Source organism: Trachypithecus francoisi, unplaced genomic scaffold (genome assembly GCF_009764315.1).
Source record: "Trachypithecus francoisi isolate TF-2019V2 unplaced genomic scaffold, Tfra_2.0 Lachesis_group5, whole genome shotgun sequence".
NCBI lineage: Eukaryota > Metazoa > Chordata > Mammalia > Primates > Cercopithecidae > Trachypithecus > Trachypithecus francoisi.
This window is the reverse complement of record NW_022681470.1, coordinates 68116328-68134901: the sequence shown is the minus strand read 5'-3', so window position 1 is coordinate 68134901 and position 18574 is coordinate 68116328. Positions and strand designations below refer to the sequence as shown.

General features: G+C 40.5%; 1 protein-coding gene across 1 annotated transcript in view; it reads left to right on the top strand.

Moving 5' to 3' along the window:
* KCNH1 (potassium voltage-gated channel subfamily H member 1) overlaps positions 1-18574 on the top strand; it is a 435865-nt gene that overhangs the window by 22346 nt on the left and 394945 nt on the right. The window contains exons 2-3 of the mRNA XM_033197084.1: positions 6708-6831; positions 10452-10558. Coding sequence (XP_033052975.1) covers positions 6708-6831; positions 10452-10558 — 231 coding nt within the window. The remainder of the gene's footprint in view (positions 1-6707; positions 6832-10451; positions 10559-18574) is intronic.

The window sequence follows — 18574 nt, the reverse complement described above, 5'->3', positions numbered from 1 at the left end:
CACTTCCCAGATGGTGCAGTGGCCGGGCAGAGGCGCTCCAACTTCCCAGACGGTGAGGAGCCTGGGCAGAGGCATTCCTCACTTCCCAGACTGGGCGGTGGCCAGGCAGAGGGGCTCCTCACTTCCCAGACGGTGGCGGTGGTGGGGGCCGGGCAGAGGCGCTCCAACTTCCCAGACGGTGAGGTGGCTGGGCAGAGGCGCTCCTTACTTCCCAGACAGTGCAGCGGCCACGCAGAGGGGCACCTCACTTCCCAGACCAGAGTGGAGGGCATAGGGGAGCGAGGGAGGTGGAGGGGGTGGGGAGGCAGGCGCAGAGTCGCTCCTCACTTCACAGTGCAGCGGCCAGTTAGGGGCTCCTCATTTCCCAGACGGGGCGGCGGCAGGCCAGAGACCCTCCTCACTTCCCAGATGGTGCAGTGGCCGGGCAGAGGCGCTCCAACTTCCCAGACGGTGAGGAGCCTGGGCAGAGGCATTCCTCACTTCCCAGACTGGGCGGTGGCCAGGCAGAGGGGCTCCTCACTTCCCAGACGGTGGCGGTGGTGGGGGCCGGGCAGAGGCGCTTGCCACTTCTCAGACGGGGCGGTGGCCGGGCAGAGTCGCTTCTCATTTCCCAGTGAATGTGGCCGCCAGGGAGAGGTCGTTCTCACTTCCCAGATGGTGCGGCGGCCTGGCAGAGGGGCTCCTCACTTCCCAGGCGGGGCCGAGGCTGGGCAGAGGCGCTCCTTACTTCCCAGACAGTGCGGCGGCCGGGCAGAGGGACTCCTCACTTCCCAGACGGTGGGGGGGCCGGGCAGAGAGCTCCTCACTTCCCAGAAGGTGGGGCGGCCAGGCAGAGGTGCTCCTCACTTTCCAGATGGAGCGGGGGCCGGGCAGAGAGCTCCTCACTTCCTAGATGGGATGGGGGCCGGCAGAAGCGCTCCTCACTTCCCAGACAGTGGGGTAGCCGGGCAGAGGGGCACCTCACTTCCCAGACAGGGCTGCGGCCAGGCAGAGGCGCCCCTCACTTCCCGGACGGTGGGACCGCTGAGCAGAGGCGGTGGGCTTGGTTTTTCTTTTTTTCTTTTTTAAAATTTTATTTTATTATTATTATACTTTAAGTTCTAGGGTACAAGTGCATAACGTGCAGGTTTGTTACATATGTATACTTGTGCCATGTTGGTGTGCTGCGCCCATCAACTCGTCAGCACCCATCAACTCGTCAGCACCCATCAATTCATCATTTACATCAGGTAAAACTCCCAATGCAATCCCTCCCCCTCCCCCATCCCCATGATAGGCCCCAGTGTGTGATGTTCCCCTTCCCGAGTCCAAGTGATCTCATTGTTCAGTTCCCACCTATGAGTGAGAACATGCCGTGTTTGGTTTTCTGTTCTTGCCATAGTTTGCTGAGAATGATGGTTTCCAGCTGCATCCATGTCCCTACAAAGGACACGAACTCATCCTTTTTTATGGCTGCGTAGTATTCCATGGTGTATATGTGCCACATTTTCTTAATCCAGTCTGTCACAGATGGACATTTGGGTTGATTCCAAGTCTTTGCTATTGTGAATAGTGCCGCAATAAACATACGTGTGCATGTGTCTTTATAGCAGCATGATTTATAATCCTTTGGGTATATACCCAGTAATGGGATGGCTAGGTCATATGGTACTTTTAGTTCTAGATCCTTGAGGAATCGCCATACTGTTTTCCATAATGGTTGAACTAGTTTACAATCCCACCAACAGTGTAAAAGTGTTCCTATTTCTCCACATCCTCTCCAGCACCTGTTGTTTCCTGACTTCTTAATGATTGCCAATCTAACTGGTGTGAGATGATATCTCATTGTGGTTTTGATTTGCATTTCTCTGATGGCCAGTGGTGATGAGCATTTTTTCATGTGTCTGTTGGCTATATGAATGTCTTCTTTTGAGAAATGTCTGTTCATATCTTTTGCCCACTTTTTGATGGGGTTGTTTGTTTTTTTCTTGTAAATTTGTTTGAGTTATTTGTAGGTTCTGGATATTAGCCCTTTGTCAGATGAGTAGATTGCAAAAATTTTCTCCCATTCTGTGGGTTGCCTGTTCACTCTGATGGTAGTTTCTTTGGCTGTGCAGAAGCTCTTTAGTTTAATTCGATCTCATTTGTCAATTGTGGCTTTTGTTGCCGTTGCTTTTGGTGTTTTAGACATGAAGTCCTTGCCCATGCCTATGTCCTGAATGGTATTACCTAGGTTTTCTTCCAGGGTTTTTATGGTATTAGGTCTAACATTTAAGTCTCTAATCCATCTTGAATTAATTTTCATATAAGGAGTAAGGAAAGGATCCAGTTTCAGCTTTCTACTTATGGCTAGCCAATTTTCCTAGCACCATTTATTAAATAGGGAATCCTTTCCCCATTTCTTGTTTTTCTCAGGTTTGTCAAAGATCAGATGGCTGTAGATGTGTGGTATTATTTCTGAGGACTCTGTTCTGTTCCATTGGTCTATATCTCTGTTTTGGTACCAGTACCATGCTGTTTTGGTTACTGTAGCCTTGTAGTATAGTTTGAAGTCAGGTAGCGTGATGCCTCCAGCTTTGTTCTTTTGACTTAGGATTGTCTTGGCAATGCAGGCTCTTTTTTGGTACCATATGAACTTTAAAGCAGTTTTTTCCACTTCTGTGAAGAAAGTCATTGGTAGCTTGATGGGGATGGCATTGAATCTATAAATGACCTTGGGCAGTATGGCCATTTTCACGATATTGAGTCTTCCTATCCATGAGCAAGGTATATTCTTCTTCCATTTGTTTGTGTCCTCTTTTATTTCACTGAGCAGTGGTTTGTAGTTCTCCTTGAAGAGGTCCTTTACATCCCTTGTAAGTTGGATTCCTAGGTATTTTATTCTCTTTGAAGCAATTGTGAATGGTTTTTCTTAGATGGGGCTGTAATATGCACACCAGGGACTGAGGGTATGCTTCCAGAAGGATGAATAACTTTAAAAGGTGATCAGAACACTTTTGTGAGCACTTGCAGTGATATCTGGAGCTTGAAATCTATCTTGCTCTCATTTTTCAGTAAGTAAAAAATTTGATCAATAAATTAATCTTTTAGATTAAATTAATTAAAATTAAGTACATAGTTATTTTTATCAAAGTCAGTAAGTTCCTGTTTACAAAAATCAATCAGAAGAGCTTGTAATGTAATGTCAATAACCATTCTATGCCTTGTCCCTCCTCCCATCCTACTCACCAGAGGCCGTGTCTTCTAATTTTAGCTTTCTTCTTATAGTTTCTGCCATGTCTCTAAATAACATGCATTACAGCTATTTATAGTTTTATCCATTCTAGACATTATCTGTTGACTTCTGTTAATTAGTTGAGGTTTTAGCTCACTTAATCTTACTCCCTACCCCTCCTCCTAATATAATTATATTACCCTCTTATTGTTTATTTTTGCAACTTTAAGTAAAATATTTATACCATTTTTTAATCGGCTGTATACACCATCTCTTATTCTCTTCATCATTTTTCTCTTTTCTCTCCCTAAACTTTTATCATCTGTATTTTTATTGCCAGAATCAATGAGATTACATTCAGATACTTATGATAATTAAATATTTCATCCTTTATTATGTATTGGTTTTAAAATTGGAAATTAATAAGGTGCTTACCTTATTCTTACAATGATGTGATGATGAGATTTTGGTTTTTGTTTTCTTTGATGTTTCTAATTCCCTTTCCTGCCATACCTTTATTGACAATGTTGTTCTAAGTAATCAAGAATATCATCAAATCCTGACCTCCTTTATCCGTAGATAATTCTCTTTTGAGACTTCTAGTCTCTGAATTGTTTCATATTGAATACTGTCTACTAGCTCTCTTCCTTGCTTTCTACATTTGGAGCTATTTTTTCCTGGTTTCCATGTTGTCCTCCTTTTTGCTTTATTCCCTCATTTTACTCAAGTGACTGCCAAAGAAAGAGTATGTGGTAAATAATTCCCCCTAATCTTTGCATATATGAAAATGTCTCCATTGTACACTCACATTTGATTGTTTTAATTTTAAAAAGAATGTCTTCTGGCCTTTTCTCAAGTTGTTCTTTCTGCTGTTCCTCTTAAGGTGCATGTGTTTTCCTCTTGGACTGATCCTCCATGTCTTTTTTTTTTCTTCTCCGTGTTTCTTGTCTCTTTCTCTTTCTGTATTACTTTCTGTTAGATTGTATCTTCTAAAATTCATGTTCAATATTTAATTGCTATTCATTTTTAATTTACAAGAGTTCTTGTTCCCTTATTATTTTTTCCACATAGCATTCTGTTTTTGTTTTGTGGATGTAATACTTCTTGAATCTCTCTAAGGATACCAATTAGATTTTTTTTTTTTAAGTTCTTCTCTGTTTCCTATAACATTGCACCTTCTTCCCCAGTTATTTTTGTTGTTGTTGTTCATTCTTTTTTTACGTAATTTTCATTTTTGTGGATTTTTACATTTTTAATTTGTTTACTTTTATTTTACTGGGGTCTGGTATACAAAAGAAAATAAACACATGTGGTCAATCCATTATCTATAACTGGCTTTCTTCCCTCTTTCTGCATAGATAATCTCAGTGGAGCATTAGCCATGATAAAGAATACTCAGTTTTTCCTCCTGCTCTAGGTATTTTGAGGGAAATTAACCACTATTTCAGGATTTAACAAAAGAGATAGTCAAACTGACTAGGCTTCATGTACACTTGGGAGGAATTTAGTAAATACTGTACTACTTTTAAGTCTAAGCTATTCAGTTCAGGAAATTGAGTTTATTCAGGGAGAGAAGACCAATATGAAGGATTATTCTGCCCCAGGATAAAATCAAAGCTCTCTGACTTTATTCATTCACGACACTTCCCAGTCTAGTCTCCAGTTACTCGTCCTGCCACTCTTCCTGGCTGCCCTTTGTCTACCCTAGCCTGCGCCATGTTGCATGCTGCCATGCCTTTGCCCATGCTGGATCCTCTGCCTGGAATGTTCTCTTCCTCTCACACCCTCTTTAGTTAACAAAGACAGTGATCACATTTTAATTTCTATATCTATTGTTTTTGTATTATCTGTGCCAGTTACATATTAGGCATTCAAAAAGTTTAAATAAATCTTACTCATCCTTTTAGACTAGAGCAAATTCAAATATTATCCCCTCTAAGACATAGCCCTTTACCTCTCTCAGAGTTCATTGTTTTCTTAGCTGTTTCTTTAGTTAGTTGTGGACATATCTATTGGTCTTGCTAAGTTCCTTGAGCGCAGGGACCGTTTCTTATCAATCTGGAGACCCCCAGGATCTTGCATTGTGCTTGGCACCTGTTGGCACTCAAGAGCAATTTATGTATATATGGGACAGATGGAGGGAAGGACTGGTTGTAGATTTTCATTAAAAGCATATTTATAAAAAGAGTAGCTTTATAGATTCACCTCATAAATGTTGTGTTTTCTGTTCCTTTTAAATAGATCAAAGCATTCTTAATAATAGATTGCCATGTTTAGTAATTCCTCCTCCTTCACCCTCCTCTGTAAGATCGTGGCTCACCACAACCCTTAGCTCCTCAGGCCCTGTCTTCTTCCAAGTCTTTTATCTTCAGTGGTGTCTGCATGAAGTGGAAGCATTTTCCCAAGCCTGCCAAATCAAGAATAAACTCATCTAAGAAGAGTGGAGAAGGCTATCTGAAGGGATGGCTACCCATATTGTGAAAAAACTGTAAATTCTTTCAATGAAATCATGATATAATATATCACTATTATTTCACTCTATGTAGTATGTGTATATACAGACACGCACATACATACACAATACCCTCTCCAGTTTACAACTAAAGAAAGATGTTTGTATTCTTTCTTTTTTTGGAGGGTGGGGAAGTGCATGGGTCTTCTGTGGAAAGGAAGGGCCAAACTTAAATAATGATTACATTTAAGTTCTGGATGTTATTTGCTTAATTGAAATGCTTGAAAAGAAAGGAAGCACAGTTGATTTCCTGAGCATAAAAAGTATTGATGACTGATTTTCAAAAATGTGGGAAGTAGTGAGAATACACTAAACTGGCCAAACACAAACAGCTCTGTGGCTGCATTTCAAAATCAGCAAGAATTTCAAAATTAGCAAGAAGGTCCTGTTGTGTGGGCATCTTGATCAGCCTCTAAAAGCTCTAGTATTAAGAGAGTCTAGTTACTATTTCTTACCAAGGGAAGGGTTCCATGGTGGTATGTGTGTCCATGAGGCAGTGCTCAGCCTCCTTCCTGTACCTTCCTGAGATGCCCCCTAGGTTGGGCAAATCCTAGTTAGGGTCAAGAAGGCAAATTTTTAGCTTCTGGCCAAAAGACTGAGAAGGCTAAGATGCTGGACAGAGCTCAGAATAAATTACTTTTGGGCTCTCTCTTGCTCTGTATTATTGGTATACCTTCACTGGGATGAAAAATTAGGACTTAAATATGTCTTACGGGAATCCACTGGATTTCTGCAGGATTCGTTGGTTTGGTTAGGTACGCTTTCTTTTCTAACTTGCTTTTGGAGTACAGTGACCAAAGTTAGCACTTGCATTCAAAATATTCACTTCTAAAACAATGTTGTTTTGTATTCCTTACAGGGCCACATTCCTGTTCAAAAGTCTGTGTTTTGGAGGGAAACAGAAATATCTGGATTGCTTGACATTATTTATGTCCTCATTGAATCTCAACTAATGTGTTGCCTCATGTGCCCTTTTTTCCCTTTTTTTTTTTTTTTTAACAGATACTAATTTTGTGTTGGGGAATGCTCAGATAGTGGACTGGCCTATTGTGTACAGCAATGATGGATTTTGCAAGCTCTCTGGCTATCACAGGGCAGAAGTGATGCAAAAAAGCAGCACCTGCAGGTATTTATGTTTGGGGTTGTTCTGGTGAACAATCTATTATGGTATATTTTAGAAAAAGAAAATGGCTTACTGGATTTGGGAATTGCCTTTACCTCATTCAGTGTGTATTCAGAGGAAAATTTATTGCCATATCATCTCTAGTTCATGTACTGTACTGGGAAAATCAAAGCAGATATAAAACATAGTTCCCACAACTGACAAACTTGTAGTCACAAAGATGGGAGAAAACCCAGAAGAACTCAGGAAAACCATTCTGTCTATAAAATGTGAACTCAAAAGTTATGGCATTTTAGATTAAATTAAATGTGAAAGTTAGAGGCTGAAATACAGTGAAATGAAATTTTAGATGATTAAAACAATTTTTAAAAATTTATGAGCATTTTAGAAGAGTAACTACAATGTTGGAGACAAGGCCCTGGTTCCTAGAGCTTTTCCTCAGTCAAAATTCTTTTTTGTTTTGAGATGGCATCTTGCTTTGTTGCGCAGACTGGAGTGCAGTGGCATGATCTTGGCTACTGCAACCTCTGCCTCCTGGGTTCAAGCAATTCTCCTGATTCAGCCTCCTAAGTAGCTGGGATTACAGGCATGTGCCACCACACCCGGCTAATTTTTTCTTTTTTTTTTTTTTTGTATTTTTAGTAGAGACAGGGTTTCACCATGTTGGCCAGGCTAGTCTCGAACTCCTGACCTTAGGTGATCTGCTCGCCTTGGCCTCCCAAAGTGCTGGATTATAGGCATGAGCCACCACACCTGGCCTTAGCCAGATTTTTTTACTTCAGAAAAAGATGAGAGAACCAACATTTTGTTGCCTTCTAATTCATGCTGTTACCTCTCTCTCTCTCTCTGAACTCTTAGCAAATTGTACTAACAGTGAAGCTGGTATATTTTTACAGGGTTTCTAACCAAGCAGTGTCCTTGGGCCGTGGTGTTAGAAAAGCTCTTTTAAAGCATCTTCCAGGTGTTGAGCCAGACGTACAGCCTGGATCCTGCCAGACATTCCCCTGCTGTGCCCTGGCAAGGTCTTGGCCTACCATAGTCTTTTGGCTCCTCTCAGTTTCTGCCTTCTTCCGTCTTCTGTCTTCAGTGGTGTTTGCATGAAGTGGAATCATTCATGCCAAATGAAGAAACAAACTCATCTATGAAGAGTGGAGAAACCTGTCTGACCAAGCATAGTCTTCTGTTTTCAGAAGTTGCATTTTTACTTGCTAAGTCAGCCATGTCACTTTACATTATTTTAAAATAAAACAGTCTTCTAAAATAAAATAAATGTCTGAGCTCATAAGAAGGAAGTATCAAATGTTTTGAAAATATTTCCACTTTCTTAAATCTTAGATTTTGGGGACTGAGAAATGGAAAATTGAAGATTCTTCCCCCTGACTGTTCAAGAGTTCAGAAATTATAATTCTTAATGCAATAGAATTATCTTATATTCTTTGTGTGCTGTTATCCTCTAAAGTATTTATAGATCTGTTTATCTGCATCTACATCTCTATCTGTATTGTACATATATTTCAGAGACGTAGCTTCACTTTTTAGTGGGACTTGAACAGCCTTTCCTTACCTTTCTTCTTATTGGCTATAATCAGACACTTTAAGGAAATCAGATAAAATAACTTGCTAATTTAGCCAGCTTTTTTTTTTTATGCACAGTTCTCAGCAACTTATTGAATTACGCAAAGGTATCCCTTCTCTATAAATAAACATACCTTTGTGCTAGCTATGTTCCTGATAGCTCAGGAGTCTCTTTTACTTATTTTGTGCATTGTAAGCATTTGCAATCTAAGATCCAGGTAAAGGACACTTAGAACTACTGGTAATCTACAGCTTGAAAAAGTACCTAAGACGAATGAAAACTGGGTGTAATTATGGCACTTCATTTATTTGAAGATTCAACTTTACAGAGATTTCTTTTACCTTGTTAAGGAAGTTGCTAGCATATATACCATCACTTCATTTAAATGGAGGTCACTTATCTAGAAAATTAACTCACAAAGAGAAAGAGGAAAAATCCTCTTATTCTTAGGCAGGGCTAAATTAGTCCTGATCTATTCTTTCTAGAGATAATTCAACAAGCTCAGTTTTCTCTTTCCTGGCTTATAGACAAAGACTACAACCCCAAAGCAGAGTGCATAAGGACAACCACAGATAATCACATTCCTCAGAGGACTGAGAAGGGACATAAAATAACAACTGTGACACAGAATTCACAAAGGCAGTAGCTAGGACTCTTTTCTTATTAGGTGCCAGAATTTGGAAGCCTGTAGTAAGCCCAGGGTTGTTCCAGTATCAAGCTAAGCATAGTGCTTGGCTTGGTGGTTCAGTTTTAGATCAGAAATTGCACTTGATAACCTCTGAGGTTCTTTGTAGCTCTGAAACTCTATGTTTCTGTGATTCAAGTCATCAAAAAAGGTTAGATTATATTGACTTTACAGTAACATTCAGGAACCCATGCCAGTTTGTGTATTACCTGACTTGAGGAGTGATCATTGCTGCTCTTTCTTGTTATTGCAGTCTGAAGGCCTGGGGTGGGCAGGGGAAATGTTTGCTGGGCCCATGGGCAGCCTTTGTCAGAGAACTGGACATTCCAGCCCCATTGAAAGATGCTTTTCCCCCCCTCCTCTGGCATTTTGTTAGTCTCCTGTGCCATTATTCATTCTACTTAATTGGAAGTATATCCTGTTCCCAAAGGGACAAACCATAATTTTTAGACCAGATTCAGTCTGGGGCCCAGGTAAATAGACAGTCCTGGCGCTTTTCTTGCTTCTGGTGAGAACTAGTGTTAGTAGGTAGACCTTCTACTCTTCTGAGATTTTCTCTAATATATTACATGGACATTTAAATAAATGAATTTATTTTGCTGAGAACTAGAAAAGGAAAAAAATCTATGGTCTAAACTTACCCAGCCATCTTTACCAGGAAGTCTCTCAGAGTTGTATTTCTAAAATGAAATCTGATTATGTTTCTCCTTTGCTTGAAACCCTCCCGTGTGCTCCCATTGCTTTCAAGATAAAGATTAAATTACTTCCCATGGCTTATAATGCTGTGGTCTCCTCCATGATCTTGCCTCTGTTTACTTCTCTATATTATCTGTTGCAAATTTCCCTCTCATTGTCTATATTTCAATCATACTGAAATGAACTATAATCAGGGTCTGGAATTAATCTGACCATCACCTCTGTGCCTTTGCAGTTGCTTGTCTTTTGTTTGGAATGTTTTTCTCCTTCTTTCTCTCAGCCATTTCCCCTCCTTCCTGCCCCTTAGACCTAATTGTCCTTACTTCTGGGAAGCATTCTCTGATCAACCAGGGAGTGCACTGTGCCTATTCTGTGTGTTCTGTAATTCATTATGTGTGCTTGCCATTGTGGCAGTGATCACACTGTTCTCTAATCCACTGTTTTCTGATGTACTGTTTTATGGTGTGTATCTCTCATTAGACAGTTTTTTGGAGGCAATGAAAAAGTCTTATTCAGAGTTGAATCAGTAAATTTTTTTGAGTCAGTTAATGTTTTCATTGTGTGTGTGTGTGTTCCACAGTACATAGCATAGAACAGATATTTAACATACGGTTGTAGAAAAATGAATACTTGTTAATCTAACTTGAGTTCTTTGGTTGTTTACAGTTTTATGTATGGGGAGCTGACTGATAAAGACACGATTGAAAAAGTGCGGCAAACATTTGAGAACTATGAGATGAATTCCTTTGAAATTTTAATGTACAAGAAGAACAGTGAGTATTGAGACCGTTCTGAACTATACCTTTTTATGTGTTTGAAATAGTAAAATATCTCCTCTTCCTCTGTTGCTGTCTTAGTTTTTCTTCTCTCCCATCAGGTAAATGCTGTTACTTGAAGCCATTGTGTATGTTGGGATGAATGATACAGATTGATCAGTTACACTGTTTCTCACAGGAACATTTGATGAGGTTCTTGTCACTAATTACGACTTCTTCATCTATGTTGTTGTTGCTAAGAGTTAGTGTTTTTTCCTACTGGTTTACATATGGTGAGTTGCTAGCTTAAGGCACTTGTAGACTTTTTAAAAAGGGAGGGACAAGATGGGACAGAAATTCTGTCCAGTTCATCTTTGTATCTATCTTCCACAGGCACTTAGCACAAGTAACACAGTGGGTACCTAATTAAGAGCTTCTAAATAAAAGTTTGTCCCCAGTATTAAGAGCAATACATTGTTAATTTGTATTTGTTTGTGGCTACAATTACTTCCACAAAGAATGTTAATGAGGTTTTAGGTCAATAGCCATACAGAAGTATAAAACTTGCTCTTCCATTAGGAGGTTTCCTGTTGGAGATTAGCTGTATTAGAAGTAGAGAAAGTAGGGTATATGGGCCTAGCAAGGCTGCATGGGTGTTAATAGTGGTTTGTTTCTGTTTTTTAAAAACACTAGTTTTGTAAGAAGTCCTGTTCCTTATATGTAGGATTGACTGGTAGGAAATTGATTCAATTGAACAATTCCAGGGTGGTCCTTATGGCACATGAGGATAACTGTTTAATTTGGTGGCATTTAGGTTTGAGTGATATGTTTTGCCCTGGAAAGTAAAGGGCATGTGTTGTTTTTATCTGGGAGCAGCTGGGACTTTTTTCAGGTCTGGGGTATTGGAGTAGGTGACTGAGATTACTGTTTGCTTGGTGGTCTGTGCCGATACTGGTCTGAGAGATTAGCACTGGCCATCCACAAGCCCGAGAGGGTTGTTACCAAAGCTTTCACACTGGAGTTGTTGCCTTGCTCCAATTCACTCCCTCTGCTGGCAGATCTAGTTCCCACCCCACTATTAGCTAGGACAGGAACGAAGGGAAAGACTGTGAAAGGCTGTATGCCAGTGTTTCCACTATGGGGGAACACGACTCAACTCAAAGCAACAGCTCTTACCAGAAGCATACCAACAGTGGAAAGACATGTTCTGCACATGTGTCATAAGCTAATGGAATAAGTTAAAAGTTTACCACCTTGGCAGCACTAATGATTCCCTTGCCATTGGTTTCAGTGAGCATATGCCCCAGAGTGAGTCTGAGATGCGACAGGGCAATCTGCCTTTTCCTAGCTGTCTCTGGGGCTGAAGATCCTGTATTATGAGTATCTCACTCTGCTGAAAGTGATTGATTCTGATATTTGAAGTTCTGTACTTTAGGTAGACATGAACTACCCAGGTAAACCAACTAGATCAAATGATGACCTACCAAAGAATCAGCATTTCTTCCCTCCCTGAAGTTTGTGGTAGGTTTATTGATAGTCTCCAAAGTGGCATATCAACCTGGGCATCAGGCTCTACTTTATGGGTGATATTAAAGCTTTTTCAAAAGTAATTATGATCATATACAATTTTCACCCTAGCTTTTACCTTTAGAAAATAAACTTGGTGTAAGGCATGACTGTATTTTAAAATGTGGATTCTTTAAGCGCTGTGAAATAGGCACAGCTGAAAGTTAATTCCTCATCTGAGGTCATGTAGCACCAGGACTAGTTTCCACTGTTTGCTCCATGGCCATTCTCAGTTTTATTGCGGGTACAAGGCAGGGCTAACACATAAGGTTGTGCAGGCTATACCCTGCTTAGGGGGAAGTGGAAACCAACTTGTGATTTGCTTGCTTAGTTCTCTATGGACCATGGTCTGGAATTGCATCTGCTGAGGAAGGAGTTTCTCTTTCTAATTCACACCAAGATACCTAGTGGGTCAGCAGGGGCTCTGGACAAAGCTAAACTTGTACATACAACGTGAACCATGAAACTAAGGAAACGATGCAGATAATGTTGTTTTCTTCCTAGGACCTGCCCACTACCTCCAAATCCCACCCTCTCTTGAGGAATTAAGAACTTTTAACTTATTTGTTAAGCCTGGCAATTATACAGTTGCACTGGGTTCTCTGTGTATGTATTTTTTCCAATAGCTTTTTATTGATCCACTACCCTATGGCAGACAGTAGGCTTGCTGCTAGGGATGCAAGTATGAAGAGATAGACACAGTGTCTGCTCTTACAGCATCTGTAGGGGAAGGGGCAGCATCCACGGAACAGAGCCATAAGTGCTTTGATGGTGACACCACATAGGTGGCTCACGACTCCAACTTAGGGAGTCAGGGAAGGAAGTCTTCCTAACAGACATTAAGTGCCATGCAGAAACTGGAAGGATAGAGGGGAGTTAGACAAAGATCAGGGCCAAGAGTATCCCAGGCTGAATGCATGTGAAGAGGGCTGCAGCAGAGAGAGAGCACTGAGGGTTCAAGAGACACAAACCTATGCTTCTTAAACTTTGACATGCATAAGAACTCACCAGTGAACGGAAACGTGTATTTCTATGCCGAGGGTCTAGCAAAGGATCTGAGGTTCTGCTTCCACGTGATGCCGATGCTGCAATTCCAGATAGCAACAAAAAACAGATCACACTTGGAGTAGCAAGGACAGAAAGAGCTGCAGTGAAGACTGACTTTCATGCCAATAGGGTTTCATCTCTTTCAGAGCTCTACCCCTTGCACCCAGCCCAGTGCCTGACACATAGAAAGTGCTCCACCCAAACTCATGGAGTAAATAAATATGTGAATAGATGAAGGGCCAGGCGCAGTGGCTCACGCCTATAATCCCAGTACTTTGGGAGGCCGAAGTGGGTGGATCACTTGAGGTCAGGAGTTCGAGACCAGCTTGGCCAACATGGTGAAATCCCATCTACTAAAAATACAAAAATTAGCTGGGTGTGGTGGTGGGCGCCTGTAATCCCAGCTACTTGGGAGGGTGAGGCAGGAGAATTGCTCGAACTCCAGAGGCAGAGGTTGCAGTGAGCTGAGATTGTGCCACTGCTCTTCAGCCTGGGTGACAGAGAGACTCTGTCTCCAAAATGTGTGTGTGTGTCTGTGTGTGTTGTATATATATATATAAAAATATATAAATACATGAGAAGTAATATGAGGTTGGTGAGGCTAGGAAGGGCCAGTCACACAGCCAAATTAAAGAGTTTAGAATCTGTCTTAAAAGTGGCAGTGGTAGAGAAGGCGGTGGAGGTGAGGGGTGTTGAGGGATTTTTAAGCAGGGTAAGTATGTCATCAGATTCCATTTTAGAAAGATGGCTCTAAGCCGAGGGGTGGTGGCTCATGCCTGTAATCCCAGCTACTCGGAGGCTGAGGCGGGAGGATCGTTTGAGCCCAGAAGTTTGAATCTGACCTGGGAAACATAGCAAAACCCTTCTAAAAAAGAAATGAAAAGAAATATGGCTCCAGCTAGAGCGTGGAGATGGAATAGAGCTTAGTGAGCAGGAGGTAGAGGAGCTGTTAGGAATCCCTCTGATAGCAAAATGATAGTGGCCTGGTCAGGCCAGTGAATGCCTGGAAGAGGCATTCAAACTGACAGGTGTCCAGGGGGCTATGGAGGAGATGAGCGCAGGGCCTTTGTCAGTAGTGTCCTGTGATAGGCTCCTCCCTTAGTTTGGGAACCCCAGGCAGAGTCCAGGAAGTAGGAATCCCCGCGTTCCAGTCAGGAACTCATCATTTAACCTGAAATAAAACTTGCTAGTGTCTGGCTGGGAGCCGGCATTGAGGAGTGAGGAGGTGAGGAGTGAGGAGGTGAATGTTCGCTGAGTTACTCTGAAAGGAACCTGATATTTACCAAGAAACAAGAGAAACAACATGTTGTGATGCAAAGTGAGGGCATCAGAGCCAGGGAGTGAGCAGGAAGAGAGGAGTCCCCTGGTAAGGGAAATGGGGTGGAGGGGAGGAAGGAGGGTTTCATGTTTCTTTTCACATTATGGAGGTAGAGTTTGCTTCTACTTTCAAACTTCGCTGTTCAATAGAGTAAAACATTCAGCATTTTAAAGCAATATAGAGTTCCATGAGGTAAAAGTTCTTCTTGTTGAGATTTTAAAAAGTGAAATATCGCTATCTTAAAGCATATTTTTTCTCTGATTTTTAAATTAATGCATTTTTACCATGATGAATGCATGCAAAAAATTTAAAGAAAAAAAAAACCCAAAAGACTCAGAGAAGTACTATTACACTATTAACTTTTTGGTGTGTTTCCTTTGTTTTTGTCTGTGTACATTTTACATAATGGAGATTTCGACATGTATGCAATTTAAAAATCATATGTTTATTTAGTCTTTATCACAAAAATATCCCCATTATTAAAATTCCTCATAAATATAATTTAGAAAGAATTTTATTAATGTTTCCTCTATTATTAGATATTTATCAGGCTCAATTTTCATTATTAAAAACAATGCTGAGGTAAAAATTGTTGTACAAAGATATTTTGTTGACATTATTAAATATTTCCTAGAAGTTGAGAATTGCTGTGCCAAGGAATGTGAACTAAGGTTTCTGAGACATTTTGCCAAATAGCTTTCCAGAAGAACTGAACCCCTTTCCAAGTCCTCATACAGAGTGTGAATGTCTGACTCATTATGCCTCACCAGCATTGAATAGTATAACTTTTAAATTGTCAAATTGCCCACAATTTTTTTTGTTTAATGAGCTTTTTAATGCTAGTGAGATTGAAGTATTTTTTTCCTATTTATTATCCATTTAAAATTACCCTTTTAAATGTTAATTGTTCGGATTCTTTGCCTATATATCCTATTTAATTATAGGGATTTTCCCACTCATTTTTACAAGCTTTTAATACTTTGTTTTAGTTCTTTTTTTCCCAGTCTCATTCTCTAGGGTTTGCAAGGACAACTTTGTAGAAAGTATCTGTCATGTGCGTCCGTGTGAAGAGACCACTAAACAGGCTTTGTGTCAGCAACATCGCTGTTTATTTTACCTGGGTGCAGGTGGGCTGAGTCTGAAAAGAGAGTCAGCGAAGGGAGATAAGGAAACTATCACTTTCCTTTCTTCTTTCCTTTTAAATTTCTCACCTATAAGACGGAAATGCCCAACCTCATTTCACATGGCTGTTTGAATGACTTAAAAACAGGAAGTATTTCAAAGTGTTTAACAAAACACTGAAGCTGCCTCTGCCTGTTTTGAGGGAAGAGGGTCAGTCTCATATATAACAAGCGCCGTTTTATAGGATTTGGGTAGGTAAAGGAAAATTATAGTCAAAGGGGGGGTTGTTCTCTGGCGGGCAGGAGTGGGGGTCACAAGGTGCTCAGTGGGGGAGCTTTTTGAGCCAGGATGATCCAGGAAAAGGAATTTCACAAGATAATGTCATTGTTTAAGGCAAGGACTGGCCATTTTCACTTCTTTTGTGGTGGAATGTCATCAGTTAAGGCGGGGCAGGGCATTTGCACTTCTTTTGTGATTCTTCAGTTACTTCAGGCCATCTGGTCATATACGTGCAAGTCACAGGGGATGCGATGGCTTGGCTTGGGCTCAGAGGCCTGACAGGATCTTCTTTTGACAAGCATTAATATTTGTCCTATCTTTTGGGGAGTTGAGAGTAATTAGCAGAAGGCTTCATGGTGTGGTTTGGAATGAGTGGGATACCATTACATATGTTGAAGGATGGATTATTTGAAAGATTTCTATCTATTGGCTATTCGGAAAACCTGGCATTTCTGGAGTGCTATATATTTCGTATTGTTACTTGCCTAATGTTTAGTATGCTGTATGATTTCTCTCCCTCCCTCCCTCCCTCCCTCCCTTCCTTCCTTCCTCCTTCCTTCCTTCCTTCCTTCCTTCCTTCCTTCCTTTCTTTCTTTTCTTCTTTTCCTTCCTTCATTTCTTTCCTTCCTTCCTTTCTTTCTTTCCTTTCTTCCTTTCTTTCCTTTTTTCCCTTTCTTTCTTTCCTTCCTTTCTTTCTTTCCTTCCTTCTTTCCCTTCCTTCCTTCCTTTCCTTCCTTCCTTCCCTTCCCCTTCCTTCCTTTCCTTTCCTATCCTTCCCCTTCCTTTCCCCTTCCCTTTCCTTTCCTTTCCTTTCCTTTCCTTTCTTTTCCTTTCCTTTCTTCTTTCTTTTCTTTCTTTCTTTCTTCTTTTGGTGGTGCGATCTCACCTCACTGCAACCTCTGCATCCCAGGCTCCAGCCACCCAAGTACCTGGGACTAGAGGCAGTCACCATCATGCTCAGCTCATTTTTTTGGTATTTTTGTAGAATCGGGGTTTCACCATGTTGGCCAGGCTGATCTTCACCTCCTTAGCTCAAGTCATCCACCCATCTCTACCTCGCAGGTCGAGATTACAGGCATGAACCACCATGCCTGGCCTGATCTTCTTACATCAATGACAGTCGTCATTAATGAAGTCATTCAGTAAATATTCATGTGTTCACTCCTGTGCTACTCAATTAATTTTTCAATTTTTCAAACAAGAAAATCCAGAAGTATTAACCCTGAATAAAAGCAGTCAGTACATCCTCTGGACAGCACTCCCCAACGTGTGACTCCACAGTTTGTGGTGTGGCTGGTGGCCTGGAATCTGGGAGCTCTGAATCAGCTTCCCACTCAGAGAAGCCCAGGGAAAGGCATCTGACAGCATTTCTGCTGAGCCAGCAAGGAGAAGCTGCTGGCCAAGTACACATTGATTACCTACTGTAGGCTCAGCACTGTGCAGGACCCAGTGGGCCACAGAGATATAGATGTAAGAAACAGACTCTGCCTTTGAGGAGGTTACAGTCTAGTTGTGGAGACAAATCTAATAGGCAAAGCAATCATATTTTGCTTATTTGCTGAATGGGTTATCTTTTATGTATTCAATGGTAGGAGCTGCTTATATGTAATGAATGTTGATCGTAAATCATAGACATATTGAAAAACATTTTTCTCCAAACAGTTTTTCTTTTAACTTCTTAAACTTTTTTTTTTTTTTTTTAACCATTTAGAAGTGAACAAGTTTTGTGTCAATGTTTTCCTTTATGGTTCCGAGTTGTATATAATGCTTAGGAAGTTCTCCTTACCTAAACAATAAAAATATGCTTCCGTTTTTCCTTTTGGTACCTTTATAGTTGTGTTAAAATATTTAGAATGTCAAACCACTTGGAATTTATTTTTGTATATTATGTGAAGCAACAATCTAACTTATTTTCCACATTGCTTATTCAGCTATCCCGTTACTATTTATTAAATAATCCAGCTCTTCCTTTCTGATTTGAAATGCCCTTTTCTTTATATGCTAAGGTCTCACACATATGTGGATTTGTTTCTGTCTTCTTCTCTAGGAACCCTCAAGTAATTTATTAGCTATGTGAGTTTGACTAGGATACTTGCCTACTTGGATTCCCACATTTGAAATGGGAACAATATGATAGTAGCTATTCTACAGTATAGAGTCATTGTGAGAAGTAAACCACAATGTTTCAGAGTCTGACCCCATTGTAAGTGCTCAGTGAATATTATTTTTATTGTTTTTCTTTTGAGGCCTGTGCCAGTGACTCTTAATTACTGTAGTAGGCAGTCCCTGTTATTATTTTTCTTTCTAATAATTTCAAAGATTTCTTGGCCATGCATACACCTTAATTTTTCTGTTTGAATTGAATTTTAATTCATCAGAGTCAGAGAAAAACAAATACAAAAACATGATTGAAATTGCGTTAGATATATATATATTAGAGGGAGAAGTTTGATGTCTTATAAAATGGAATCGTATCTACAAACAATTTAACTCTCTCCATTTATTTAGGTCTTGTTTTATGCTTATCATGCAATTTTAATTATGTTGAGGCTTAAGTATTGATTTTCCTAGTTTTGCCCTTGTTATATATGAGACTGACCCTCTTCCCTCAAAACAGGCAGAGGCAGCTTCAGAGTTTTGTTAAACACTTTGAAATACTTCCTGTTTTTAAGTCATTCAAACAGCCATGTGAAATGAGGTTG